Genomic DNA, 13,723 nt, shown 5'->3' with positions numbered 1-13,723 from the left:
ATAACTAACAGTATTTACAGACACTGTAATTGTATATTTTGCCATAACTTCATTTCACAAAGCGATTTAAAACAATAAAATTCCAAGTCACCAGCCTCATTATTAGTTTTATTCTGGGCTGATAATGCCTTTTTAAATTCTAACTTTGCAATGTATTCAATTCTACACAAATACTAAATACTGTTAATAAACTACTATGTTGTGCCATACTGAATTCAAATCTGAAGAGGACAGAAAACAGAAATACAAACAAATATTAAAAAAAAAAAAAAATCTAAACATGGAATAGTGCCACAAGGGAGTGGTCAACTTGTTCTGGGATCTAGGCTTCAGAAGGGCTGTAATGTTGCTGCAGCTCCTACCAGCACTGTCTCTTCCCATTTACATGTTTGCAACCTGAAAATGGGAGTATTTATACTATGGAAATCTGCAGTCACTACGAATCAGGCTTTTCCCAGAGTGGTGTATTAAACTTATTAGTACACATCACTATATACAAAGAATTTTTCTGACATGCCCTTCTATATACATGTGCCATCTTTCTAAATCAAGACTAGTGCTTTCATTACTGAAAACACGACTCAAAAAAAATAAGTTAATAAATGCAAGTCTAAAAATGACCAATTAATGGCACAGAAGGAATTAAAATGTCATTTACCTACAAAAACAGGTATAAAGTTCCAAATTGTACTATCTACCAGTACTAGGTAACTGTATTACTCCCCAAAACCTTTCAACACATTTCTCAAGGTCTGTTCACTCATTTAAGAAGGAGCTTTTCAGATTATCTACTTTCAAAACAAATCCTTACTCAGATATCCCAAGGCCTAAAGTGATGTAACAGGCTATTCAACTTTATATTAGAATCTTAGTATTATGCTGTTCTAGTTTATGTGTATTTCTTCCGATCACATTTATCACTTTTAATTACAGGTTGAACACTCATAATGTAAAAATCTAAAATCCAAAATGCTCCAAAATCTCAACCTTGTTGAGCACCAACACAAAACCACAGGTGGAAAATTCCACATCTGATCTCACACAATGGGTCACAGTCAAATGTCACAAGCACACTAAAAAAAAAAAAAGAGCGAGCTATGAAATTACCTTCAGGTTGTATGTAAAAGGAGTCCATGAAACATAAATGAACTGTATTTAGACTTGAAGCCCACCCTAAGATACCTCACTATGTATATGCAACTACTCCACAATTTTAAAAAAACGAAAAAACTTCTGGTACCAAGCATTCCAGGTAAGGCAAACTTAACCTGTAATATATCATTTAAGCAACTTTTAGGAGAAACAAAATTATAAATATAGGCACATATATAAAGTCTTTGAAATGTTTTTATGATGCATGTTTATGGTGTTCAAAATTAACTTACCCTGCTGATTGACTACTACCAAGTTTCTGTAGATCATTGTATATATTTTCCTTGTAGGGGGGAAAAAAAAAAAGAGACGTTCATCTCAAAAATTTATTAAACTGAATTTAACCAGACTTTAAAATGAGTATTAAGAACTACTGGACATACTCAAACTTATACTTTAAATCACTATTTACAAATTGTATCACTATCAAGTTTCTAGGCTCTAAAAAAATAATTAGTAGCACAATGATTATTTACAGCTACTTTTGATAATCACTAAGTTCTCATTAGCTGAAAGATTTTACTTCTGTATTGCCTGAAATGTGCATGGAATGTATGTGCAAGAAAAAGGCAAGTTAGCATACTCACTTTTAAAGAGAAATTTTCTAACTCTGATTATAAGCAAACTGCCTACAACAGTAGTAGTTATACAAAATACACTACATGGAAACTTCATTATAATCTTGACTTCTATCAACTTTGGGGCCAATCACCTTATGGTATTTCTTTTTCTTTCTTGTTTCTGAAATACAGTGACAGAGAAAGAGAAAAGAAGATCTTCCATCCACTGATTCACCCCCCAAATGCCAGTAACAGGCATTTGCATGCACACACATGGTAGAAACAGCAGTACTTGAGCCATCATCTGCTGCCTCCAAGGATGCCCATTAGCAGGAAGCTGGATCAGAAGATGGGACTCAAGTCCAGGGACTGCAGTAATGGATATGGGCGTCCCTGGCGGCTGCTTAACTCACTGTGCTACAACACTTGCCCAAGAATGGGTTCTTTCTTGACCTCAACACTTACTAAAAACAAAGCAGGAGCCGGCACTATGGTATAGTGGGTAAAACCACTGCCTCCAGTGCCAGCAACCCATATGGGTGCCTGTTCAAGTCCCAGCTGCTCCCACTTCTGATCCAGCTCTCTGCTAATGGTCTGGGAAAGCAGCAGAAGGTGTTTGGGCCCCTGCACCCATGTGGGAGACCTGGAAGTAGCTCCTGGCTCTTGGCTCCCGATTGGCCCAGTTCTGGCCGTTGAGGCCATCTGGGGAGTGAACTAGTGGATAAAAGACCCCCCCCCTCTGCCTTTCTAATAAGTTAATAAATCTTTTAAAAAAAGAAAAAGCAATACTCATTCACTTAATAAAACAGATCTAATATGAAGTCACTGCCATAGATAGGAAAAATAAAATGAAAAAAGAAATCTCTGCCCTCACGAAGCTTATAGTCTATAAGAAGACAATTCATTTATTCCAGTGTTCCCTGATGTCACGGTACTTTTATCAATTATTCTTAAATATTTTAGAGAATGCTTATTTGTCACAAGTTGTTACTTCTAATTCTCCAGGTTCAGCAGAAAGCATTATCCCCAATTTTCTCTTTTCACTCCTAGGAATGACAGTACAGCAATTAAAAATCCCATCTTCCAAATCAATACTCATACTCAAATCCTTTCACAAGACAGTAATAACCCAGTTTCTTATCTCTCAATATTAGAACTCAAGTTGCAGATAATCTCAGAAATGGGGCCGCTGCCATGGCACCCCTACTGGAGGACCAATTCAAGCCCCAGCTGTTCTGCTTCTGATCCAGCATCCTACTAATGCACCTGGGAAGGCAGTGGAAGATAACCCAAGTACTGGGGCCCCTGACACCCATATAGAACTGGATGGAGTTCCAGGCTCCTGATCCAGCCCCAGCCATTGTTGCCAATTGGAGAGTGAATCAGGAGATGGAAAATCTTTGCCTCTCCCTGTCACTGTGCCTGTCAAATACACAAAATAAATCTTAATAAAGGAAAAGATAATTGCTCAAGCAATTGAGTTCATGCCACCCAAGGAGGAGACTTGGATTGAGTTCCTGGCTCCTAGCTTTGGACTTGGCCAAGCCCCAGTAAGCCAGATCGAAGCTCACTCCCTCAAATTAATAAATATATATATATTTTTTTATTTTTATTTTTTGACAGGCAGAGTGGATAGTGAGAGAAGAGAGACAGAGAAAGGTCTTCCTTTTGCCGTTGGTTCACCCTCCAATGGCCGCCACGGCTGGTGCACCGCGCTGATCCCATGGCAGGAGCCAGGTGCTTCTCCTGGTCTCCCATGGGGTGCAGGGCCCAACCACTTGGGCCATCTTCCACTGCCTTCCCAGGCCACAGCAGAGAGCTGGCCTGGAAGAGGGGCAAACGGGACAGAATTCGGCGCCCCAACCAGGACTAGAACCCGGTGTGCCGGCGCTGCAAGGTGAAGGATTAGCCTATTAAGCCGCGGCGCCGGCCAACAAATATATTTTTAAAAATTATATGGGGAGGGGGTGGCGCTGTGGCGCAGCGGGTTAAAGCCCTGGCCTAAAGCGCCGGCATCCCATATGGCACCGGTTCAAGTCCCCACTGCTCCTCTTCCGATGCAGCTCTCTGCTGTGGTCTGTGAAAGCAGAAGACGGCCCAAGTCCTTGGGCCCCTGCACCCACATGGGAGACCCAGAAAAAGGTCCAGGCTCCTGGCTTCAGATGGGCCCAGCTCCGGCCACTGCGGCCTTTGGGGAGTGAACCAGCGAATGGAAGATCTCTCTCTGCCTCTCCCTAACTCTGCCTTAAAAAATAAAAAATACATAATATTATAAAAAATTATATGGGGTGGGCAGGCACTGTGCCACCACTTGGGACATCCGCATCCCATACCAAAGTGTCTGGTTCAGGTACTGGCTACTCTGCTTTAGGTCTAGCTTCCTGCTAATGCATCCTGGGAGGTAGTAGATGATGGCTCAAGTATTCAGATCTCTGCCACAAATGTGGGAGACTAGAATGGAGCTCCTGGCTTCTGGCTTCTGCCTAGCCCAGCCCTAGCTGTTGCAGACATTTGGGGAGTGAACCAGCAGATAGATGATTTTTTCTTAGCTGTGCCTTTCAAATTTCACACACACACACACACACACACACACATTAATACACACTGCTCCCAACTAGGTTAAAACATACAACTGCACATAATATAAAAATAAGTAACTTTTGGTGACAAATTACAGTGACTTTTTTCCCCCTCCTCATCTTAGTTTTCTGCCTTTTCCTAAGGTTCAATAATGAATACATGTTAACAGTAATACAGCTGTTTTAAAGTTAAAAGCACTCTTTTAATTAGCATCTTTGATTATACTGAGGAGTAAATACTAGTAAATCCAGTTGTCTCAGACAAATAGTGTCCACCCAATTTATTAAGACACTGATGTCAATGCTCAACACAAACTGACTTTGCTAAACTAAATGGGACTAGAAATTACAGTGTAAGGGGAGAAACTGAAAACATATTCAGTTCCCAGTAGAATAATTCCAGAAAGGTTATCTGGGTTAAATTTGGCTAAGTGACATAATGATATGTAGCAAAGAAAATGATTTCCAGGGCCAGGGTTCTGGCATACCAGGTTAAGCCTCCCCCTGTGACGCTGGCATCCCATATGGGTGCCAGTTCAAGCCCTGGCTGCTCCACTTCCAATCCAGCTCCCTGCTAATGCACCTGGGAAAAGCAGAAGATGGCCCACGTGCTTGGGCTCTCCCACATGGAAGACAGGCAAGAAGCTCCAAGTTCCTCACTGTGGCCACTTGGGGAGTGAACCAGAGGACGGAAGATAGACATCTTTCTCTCTCTGTCCCACATTGTTGGTCTTTCAAATAAATAAAAAATTAATCTTTTAAAAAAAGAAAATAATTTCCAAAGTTAACTAAGGTTCACATTTATGCCTTTACCACATGGTGGTATAAAGGCTGCCTTTGGAAGTGGCTAATATTTTAATGTTTTCTATGTCCCAAACACTACTCTTTTTATACATCTCTTCATGAGCTATTTATAACCTCCACAAGGTATTTATATTATCCATATTAAAACTAAGGTTTACCAAGCCACATGGCTAGTAAACAATTCAATTAACTCTCAAAGTTTTAGGGATTCCAGAACTTAGGTTCTCAAATAGTGTGCTAGAGCGCTAAGAAATTAAATTTCTGGGGCTGGCATTGTGGCAAAGCTGGTAAAGCAGCCTGTTGCAACACCAGCATCCCACATGGGCGCCAGTACGTGTCCTGGCTGCTCCATTTCCAGCTCGCTGCTAACAGCCTGGGAAAAGCAGCAGAAGATAGTCTGCTACCCACGTGGGAGACCTGAAGGAAGCTCTTGGCTCCTGGTTTTGGCCTGGCTCAGCCTCAACTGTTGTGGCCATCTGGGGAGTCAACCAAAGGATGGAAGATCTTTCTGTCCCTGACTTTCAAATGAATAAATAAGTCTTAAAAAAAATTAAATTTCTGCATTGCTTTATATATATATATATATATAAATAACAACTTTTCTCTCACAAAAGGGGCTGAAGGTAGAGGGAAACTGGCATATTTTGCCCAGCTGGCTTTTTCACAAAGGACTAAACTGAAAAATTTACCTGTGCTCTTTCACAGAGAAGCTTGGCACTCCAAACAAATCTCCAAGAAGATCATTTGAACAATACACAATATGTTGTTGCTTCTCATCATACAATCGTTTAGTCATAATGTACTGGCCAAGATAAAATATAACCTGAAATAAAAATGATTTCAGAGCATTAAAGAAAATGAAATGTTAGTTTCAAATACATTCACTAATATCCCATTTATCTAAAAATGGTTAATTACCAACAACCATATCTACAACCATGCAGAACTACCACCACTTTATACTTAAAAAAAACTTTTAAACCTTTTCATCTGATGCATGCAGAAATAACTGCTTCTCTGATTTAAATAAACTTTAAAATGTGTCAGTTTTTCTCCTTGCTTTCACCATGCCCAGGTCTGTAGGTACTCACTTATTTAGGAAAGGAAAAGGCAGCAAAATGCAAAACCACAGATAAGAGCACTAAGTTGCAGAATCAAAAAAATCCACTAAAATATGGCCATGACCTGGAGCCAAATAGTAAACAGTCACGAATATCATATATCTCAATAGCCTCCAAGTTCATCAAAGAGGATGACGAAAAAAATGGTCAATGATATCTATAAGTTTGGAAGATTTCAGTGAATAAAACCCACAAAAAGATCAACATAATCTGTGCTATAATTAATAATCAAAATGGTCCTGTGCCATTAATATATATTCCATGTGATCCACTAGGATAAAGTAGGCAATATGCCTTTTAAGATATACAGCTACAAATCTATTAACAATCACCTGTGTATGGCATTTTGCAGTTTACAAGAACAGTCTCATCGTCTGATATTTCACACATTTTAGAAATGAGGAAATGGATCCCAGGTCTTCTAGACTCCCAGTCCCGTGCTTTTTCTACAAACCTACACTTGTTTTCATCATTGTCCCATCTGCCCCAGGACAAAGACCCTGTAACTGAAAACTGCATCAGAGAACATACAAACACAAATCAAAAATGTTTTTTAAAAACACTATACTGGAGGCCGGTGCTGTGGCACAGTGGGTTAAAGCCTCTGCCTGCAGTGCCAGCATCCCATATAGACACAGGTTCGAGTCCTGGCTGTTCCACTTCCAATCCAGCTCTCTGCTATGGCCTGGGCAAACTGAAGATGGCCCAATCCCTTGGGTCCCTGCACCCTTGTGAAAGACCTGAAGAAACTCTGGCTCCTGGCTTCAGATCAACTCAAAACTGAGTGCAGTCATTAGGGGAGTGAAACCAGCAGATGAATATCTCACTCTTTGGCTCTACCTCTCTCTGTAACTCTTTCAAATAAATAATAAATCTTTAAAAAACCAAAAAACAAAACAAACACTATACTGACCATGTAGATTTACTTCCTTGTCAGTCCCTAAATAACACAGTAAATAACTATTTACATAGCATTTACAGGGTGGTAAGTTACTAAAAGTAATCTAGAGATGATTTAAAGTATACAAGATTTGCACAGTTTACATGCAAATAGGCCATTTCATAAGGGGCTTGAGCATCGGATCCACAGGGGTCCTGTAATCAATCCCCTGTGGATGCTGAGGGAAGACTGAGTATGCCCTGCTACTGTCACATGGTTTAGCCTAAGCATTCAAAGTCTTTACAATGGCCTTGATCAATCTCTCATTTCTGTCTCCTGTTCAACCCATTCCCTAAACTGATCACATCATGGGAAGGCCGATCCCAAGCTGACAATCCTTAAAGCACCATTTGACTTGGCACTTCTGTGCATGCACTGTCTATAGACTTAACTAGCTCAGCAAAAGCTAGCCTTAAAGAATATTCCTAGGGGCTGGCGCCATGGCGCAGGTTAATCCTCTGCCTGCAGTGCCGGTATCCCTTATGGGCGCCGGTTCTAGTCCCGGTTGCTCCTCTTCCAGTCCAGCTCTCTGCTGTGGCCTGGGAAAGCAGTGGAAGATGGCCCAAGTCCCTGGGCCCCCACACCCACGTGGGAGACCCAAAAGAAGCTCCTGGCTCCAGATCAGCGCAGCTCCGGCCGTTGCAGCCATTTGGCGAGTGAACCAGCAGATGGAAGACCTCTCTCTCTCTCTGCCTCTCTTTCTCTGTGTAACTCTGACTTTCAAATAAAATAAATCTTTAAAAAAAAAAATATTCCCCCTCCCCCTCTCCCTGCCCAGAAAAGAAAAAAAAAAAATTCCTAGATGAATGGATTGCAAAGAATGGCTGACAAGCATGACCTTTTCACCTCCTCATTCCACCACACCTTCTACCAAACATCCCTTAAGTTTATGAAAGTATACCTGAAAAGGAAAAGGGTATGGAATCTCTTCCTTTCACATTATACTGATGCAAGAGATTAACACTGGTGTTATAAGTAATCTGAAATCCATAAACTAAGTGGGAGAGATAGGGAGCAGGCACATTTCATTCACATCAAATTTCTGCCTAAGATGGCCCAATCTCTCACTGAAAATCACATTTCTGTGTACAACTTAAACTAGAATACATTAAAATGTTGTATCCATTAAATGGAACAAATGTTCATGAATCAGCTCACCTCTATCCCAGAAAGATCAGTACAGTAAATTGTACTCGTATCTCTAGTGCAGAAGTCCTTAACCTGGGGATCCATGGATGCCCAAGGAGTCCTTGGATAGAATTCAGGGGGTCCATTAATTTGGGTGGGGAAAAAACTATGTATTCCCGTCTTTACTGTCATTACCTTCTAACTGAAATTTAGCTTTTCCCTCAACTATTAATGCAGGCAATAAATCAAACAGTATTAAGCAATACCTATGATTTTATGATGAATAAAAATTATGCTTGTGGCAAACACCACAAAATATCACTTATGTTTCTTACCACACTGAAACTGTACTTATTAGATAAGCTGCTAAATTTCAGTATTTAATATATTTATTTTAAAAGTACAAATGGGGCAGGTGTTTAACCTAGAGACTAAGCCGCAGGTTACAAAGCTTGCACCCATCACATTCCTGTCCTATATCATATTGCCTGGGTTCAATTCCTGGCCCCAGCACTTTAATCTAGCTTCCCCCAGTGAAGACCCTGGCAGGCAAGTGATGGCTTAAGCATCTGGGTCCCTGCCATCCACGTGAGACCTGGGTTGAGTGCCAAGTTCCTGGCTCTGCCCTGGTTGTTGCAGGAATTTGGGAAACAAACCAGTGGATGGCAGCTCCTTCTCTCTCTCAAATTAAAATAAATAATAAATAAATCTTTAAAAAGGAAGAAAAAAATCACGTTACATTTGTTTACTATTTGAAAACTGTACTTTAATATTATATCTGCTTGATAATTATGCTTTTCATTTCATGGATTAGAAAACACGATTCTGAGAAGGAGTTACCAGTCTGAGAAGACTGACCAAATGGGTTTATAGGTCAAAATGGCCAAAAGCCTTCACAGAGTTCCCCCGGTCTTAGGAGTTCCTAGCTGAGAAATGAAACACATATAATTAGAATTTTCGGTTTCAAAATACAGTCCAAATGACCACATAATTTAATGTTACTACTTACTGAAAAAAAAAAATCTCTCTACGTAGCAAATTTCTCCCGTTTTTCCCATAGTCTTAAAAACAGTATGGCTGTATACATAACTAGCAAGGCATCAGTTATCTCTCTCTCTCTCAATTCAGCTTACCTCTTTCATGGTATAAGTGTCTTTTTGTGCACCAACAGACTTTAACAACTTCAAAAGTAATGGCTTTGGTCTAACCTATAAAGAAATAAAAATGCTATTATACTTTCAAAATTACTCCAAAACTCTAAGTCCTGCAACAAAGTTGTCCATAAAGAAAGGCAGCAGACATTACATTTAACAATTTCACAAGGTTAGATCTCAAAAAGAAGTTCTAATGTTTTGATTAAATGTAACAGACTAGGGGCCGGTGCTGTGGTGTAGCGGGTAAAGCCGCTGCCTGCAGTGCCAGCATCCCATATGGGCACTGGTTCCGGTCCTGGCTGCTCCACTTCCAATCCAGCTCTCTGCTGTGGCCTGGGAAAGCAGAAGATGGCCAAGTCCTTGGGCCCCTGCACCCACATGGGAGACCCAGAAGAAGCTACTTGCAGCCAAGTGAACCATTGGATGGAAGACCTCTCTCTCTGTCTCTGTAACTCTGCCTTTCAAATAAATAAATAAATCTTAAAAAAAAAAAAAAAGTAACAGACTAAGAACTAAATGCTACAAATGATCAAGAGTGGAGGGAAAAAATGCTGAGGAGCTAATTGTTACCACTATTTTTTCCAATCCAGCTAATTCTATCACATGCTTATTGCCTTACAGCCATAAATGACTGACAGCCATGAGTTTACTAAGCTACACAGAGCCAATTAGTGTCCTGTAAACTACAGCAGAGAATCCAGGAGAATCAGGGTGGGTCCTGAAATGGATCTTCATAGATTAGGTCCTTGAAGTCTAAAGACTTTAAATAACTAATCCGTGATTACAAGGATAGTTAAGAGTAGATCAGACTGCAACTCATGTCTCAACTACAACTCAGAATTTTCTTCTAAGTTGGTTTACTTTCAATAGCTACTTAACAAATGTTTATTGAGTTTCTGCTATGCACTAGATAGCACTATGTTGGTGATGTTGGAGGGTGACCTGTATTCAAGGAGTCTACAACTAGATTAGAGACCAGTTTTTTTCTGTAAAGAACCAGACAGTAAACATTTTAAGCTTTCCATGCCAAATGGTCTGTCCAACCCAAAAGCATATGTTTCATAAACCAATGGGCATGGCTGCATTCCAGTAAAATTTTTTTTGTAAAAATTGTCAGCAGGTCAAACTTGATCCCCAGCTACAGTTTGCCTGACCCAGATCTAGAAGTTTTCCAAGGGGTATGAATAAAATAACTGGTTGGGGTATGGGCTGTAATAAGCTTAGGTTCTTTTCTCCCTTCCTGTTGCTGTACCAAAATCTGCGAACCTCAAGTCCCTTTACAGCTTGCCCAACCAGCACACAGCCTGGTACCTCCATACCTCTTCAAAATATCCCTAACCTATGTCTAACTTTGAATTCTGACAGCATCCCTCTGTGGGATCTAACACTCAAAATCCAATTTAAGAAAACTGCCTGTCTCCAAATAATCAACAGAACAAGAATTATTTAATAATCAAAAAACAAAACACACCACAAATGTAGGATTTAATCATTAGCTTCTGATCACTTTTTAAAAATATTGCTTCCATACACACTTTACTTTCAGACTACATAAACTCTCAGGAGGTTAAAAAAAATTACTTTGTTCTCCTAAATGTTTTCTTCTTCATGAATTTATGCCTTCCTTGAATAGGGGCCATACTAACATTCTCTTATCATTTCAATAGTGGTATATGTGCTGTCAATTCAATAAACCCCTTGAATTTTTATGTATTTTAACTTCAAATTACACAAAATCTAAAGTAAAACTCTGTATTGGAAAGGCATCCACTGGCACGGGACTTAAAACATATGCAGCAATACCAAAAATACTATAAAAGACAACACCATTTATAATTTTTTATTCAAGAAAATGGTGAAAATCTACATGTCAAAACTGTTAAATTCTAAAATACAGGGACATATTTGCATAGTCTTCGAATGGTTGAGTTCTTCCAAAGAATAGGAAATTCAAAAGCCAACAAATTTGTCTTCATAAAAATCTTAACAGGGAGAACACATGTTAAATTCAACATTTATAAACAGTTAAATACACTCAAAACACAGAGAACTACTCAAGTTATTAAGAAAAATACAAAAAGTAGGGGGAAAAATGGACAGAAAAAAAAACAGGCAAATCCCATAAAACAGATAATTTAACAAATAAAAAGATGATTAGCTTCACCAAAGACTTGGGAAACACAAATTCAAACAGCACGGTATCTTTTACCAAGAAATGACAGTAATATATTAAGAATTTAGATTGCTAATACTCAATTTGACAGGAGTGTGAACAATCTACTAGTAGCAAACAAATGTTTGTAATTTAGGACCCACGAGTTCTACAAAACCTTCAACATTTGGAACGAGTATACAGAGAAAGACCATTTTTAATTTTCAAAAACAAGCAGCAATTTTTAAAAATTGATAGAAACATCAAAGAAAAATGGGATATTCTTGTTCTGGAATACTATGCAGGCAATAAAATTCTGTAGATTTCATTTACTGATAACAACACAAGGAAGGTCTCTCAAAGAACTCTTTCTTTAAAAAAGGTACAAGTTGTAGAGCACCTCTATCTTAATCCCAATTTAAAAGCAAGGAACACAGATTTAAGTTCGTGTTAATAGATATGCAGGTAAGCAAACAGACAAAATTACCAGGGTACATGGAAGAAACAGAAGACTAGAATTTTTAGCTTTTACTTTATACATCTCTGCCTAAAAATCTTTACAACAAACCAGAACTGTTTTTGTGCCTTTTAGGAACCATTAAAAAAAAAATTGACGGATCAAAAAGGAGAGAAAATCTACCACATACTCAAGATAACCCCAGCACGCACACTTAGAAGCACACTCGAACTTAACTTAACGAAGGAAGGACGAAAGATTTAGCAGCTAACGTTTCAACTCCTCGCAGTTACGCCTGGGACAGGGGACAGCAGCAACTAAGCCACGTACAAACAATTTCATGTAAAGAGCCAAGCTATCATTGGAGACTATGAATTGATCACCTCCTAAAATATTTCCAAAAGTTACACTTGCGACACACACACACAAAAAGAAATACCAACCAGGGTCTCTTGTTCCGAAGCTGGAATCTGTGAGGTGCTTACAGCACCGTCAGTAGACACAGACATGTTGGTATTGCACATTTGCCTACAAGCAGGAAAAAAAACACACACACGATAAAAACGCGAAATAACGAAATATCCGTGAACAGAGACAGAAATCCCACATGTGAAGGAGAGAACCGATGCCTCTAGGAAAACTCAAGCCAGTAGTCCTTACCTGGATCCGCCCGGAGCGCCTACTGTATGCCTACGAACACAGGTATCGACGCCCCATCGCCAGTGAACGCAGCTGGGAAAAGTCAAGGTTTAAATAACCCCAGCTGGAGACAAGTCGGGACTTAGCTCCCTCGACCGCGGAATCGGAACGTGCCCGAACTTGACCAGCCCATCAGGAAGAGCTGAGTCAACCTGCCGCCCGAACCAGCCCGGTCTCGCCCGCACTCGCCGTCGCGTCCAGACCCGCCGACCGGCAGGCACCTGTTCCTCACCCCGACCCCCCGCCGGGCGCCGGGCGCCCCCGGCCCACGTGGCCTACAGCTCCGGCTCCGGGGCAGACCCCCGCCCCCCGCCCTCCAGCAGCGCGGGCCCCAAACTCCGCCCCGGCGGCCCGGCGGTGACCACCTGGCCTCCCGCCAGCCAAGCCGCCACGAAGCCACGTGCCCCCCACCACCATCGCACAAAGGCTGCGCGCAGGGAGAAAGAGGCTGCAGACGAAAGCGAGCTGGGGAGACCCAAGTCACAGCCCCGGCGCGCCACTGACCACCCTCTGACCGGCCGTACCTGCTCCTCGTGCCGGGGGCTTTCTCGCCTGGCGTGGGGGTGGAGGCCCCTCGAGCCTCCCCCGTCCGTTTACGGGGCGCGCGGACGCCCGCCGCCGTGGGCCTCGGCGACCATTCCACCGGCGGGGCCAGGCCACTGGGGCGCTCCGACGCACGGAATCCCAAAAAGAGGGAAGCTCCAGGCGGCGAAAGCGGCAAGGACCTCGGCCAGAGAGTCACAGCCGCCCCTCAGGCTCGGCTACTTTCTTCATTTTCCTCGCAGTCACACAGGGGTAGGGCCGCGCAGGCCCCAAAAGGAGCCAGGCCCACCGAGGCGCCGCGGTGCGCGCCCCCTACCGCCTGAGGGGAGCGCGCCGGAAGCCGCGGCCCATCCGGGAGTTTGCGCGCGCGCGCGCCCGGCGCTGCCGCCTCCGCCAATCGGGGCCGGGGCCGGGGCCGGGGCCGGGCGGGTGGG

The 13,723-nt window shown here is 41.8% G+C and overlaps 1 protein-coding gene across 13 annotated transcripts in view; it reads right to left on the bottom strand.

The window, feature by feature from the left end:
- The window catches only part of MDM2 (MDM2 proto-oncogene), a 32,347-nt gene extending 18,666 nt beyond the window's left edge, over positions 1-13,681 (bottom strand). For 2 of the 13 annotated variants that reach the window (XM_089308647.1, XM_051846424.3), the window contains exons 1-5: positions 13,271-13,681; positions 12,491-12,575; positions 9,418-9,492; positions 5,785-5,918; positions 1,386-1,435 (exon numbers count right to left, since the gene is read on the bottom strand). In XM_089308647.1, coding sequence (XP_089164773.1) covers positions 1,386-1,435; positions 5,785-5,918; positions 9,418-9,492; positions 12,491-12,571 — 340 coding nt within the window. In that variant the 5' untranslated portion in view covers positions 12,572-12,575; positions 13,271-13,681. Of the gene's footprint in view, positions 1-1,385; positions 1,436-5,784; positions 5,919-8,314; positions 8,406-9,142; positions 9,211-9,417; positions 9,493-12,490; positions 12,576-12,707; positions 12,780-13,270 lie in introns of those variants that run through there. The other 11 variants (XM_089308651.1, XM_089308654.1, XM_070052595.2 and 8 more) reach the window with 10 other exon arrangements.
- Positions 13,682-13,723: the final 42 nt, after the last annotated feature.

The sequence above is a fragment of the Oryctolagus cuniculus genome, chromosome 11 (genome assembly GCF_051225735.1).
Source record: "Oryctolagus cuniculus isolate XC-2025 breed Fujian yellow rabbit chromosome 11, ASM5122573v1, whole genome shotgun sequence".
Taxonomy (NCBI): domain Eukaryota; kingdom Metazoa; phylum Chordata; class Mammalia; order Lagomorpha; family Leporidae; genus Oryctolagus; species Oryctolagus cuniculus.
The sequence above is the reverse complement of the archived record's forward strand: the minus strand, read 5'-3'. Positions and strand labels throughout refer to the sequence as shown.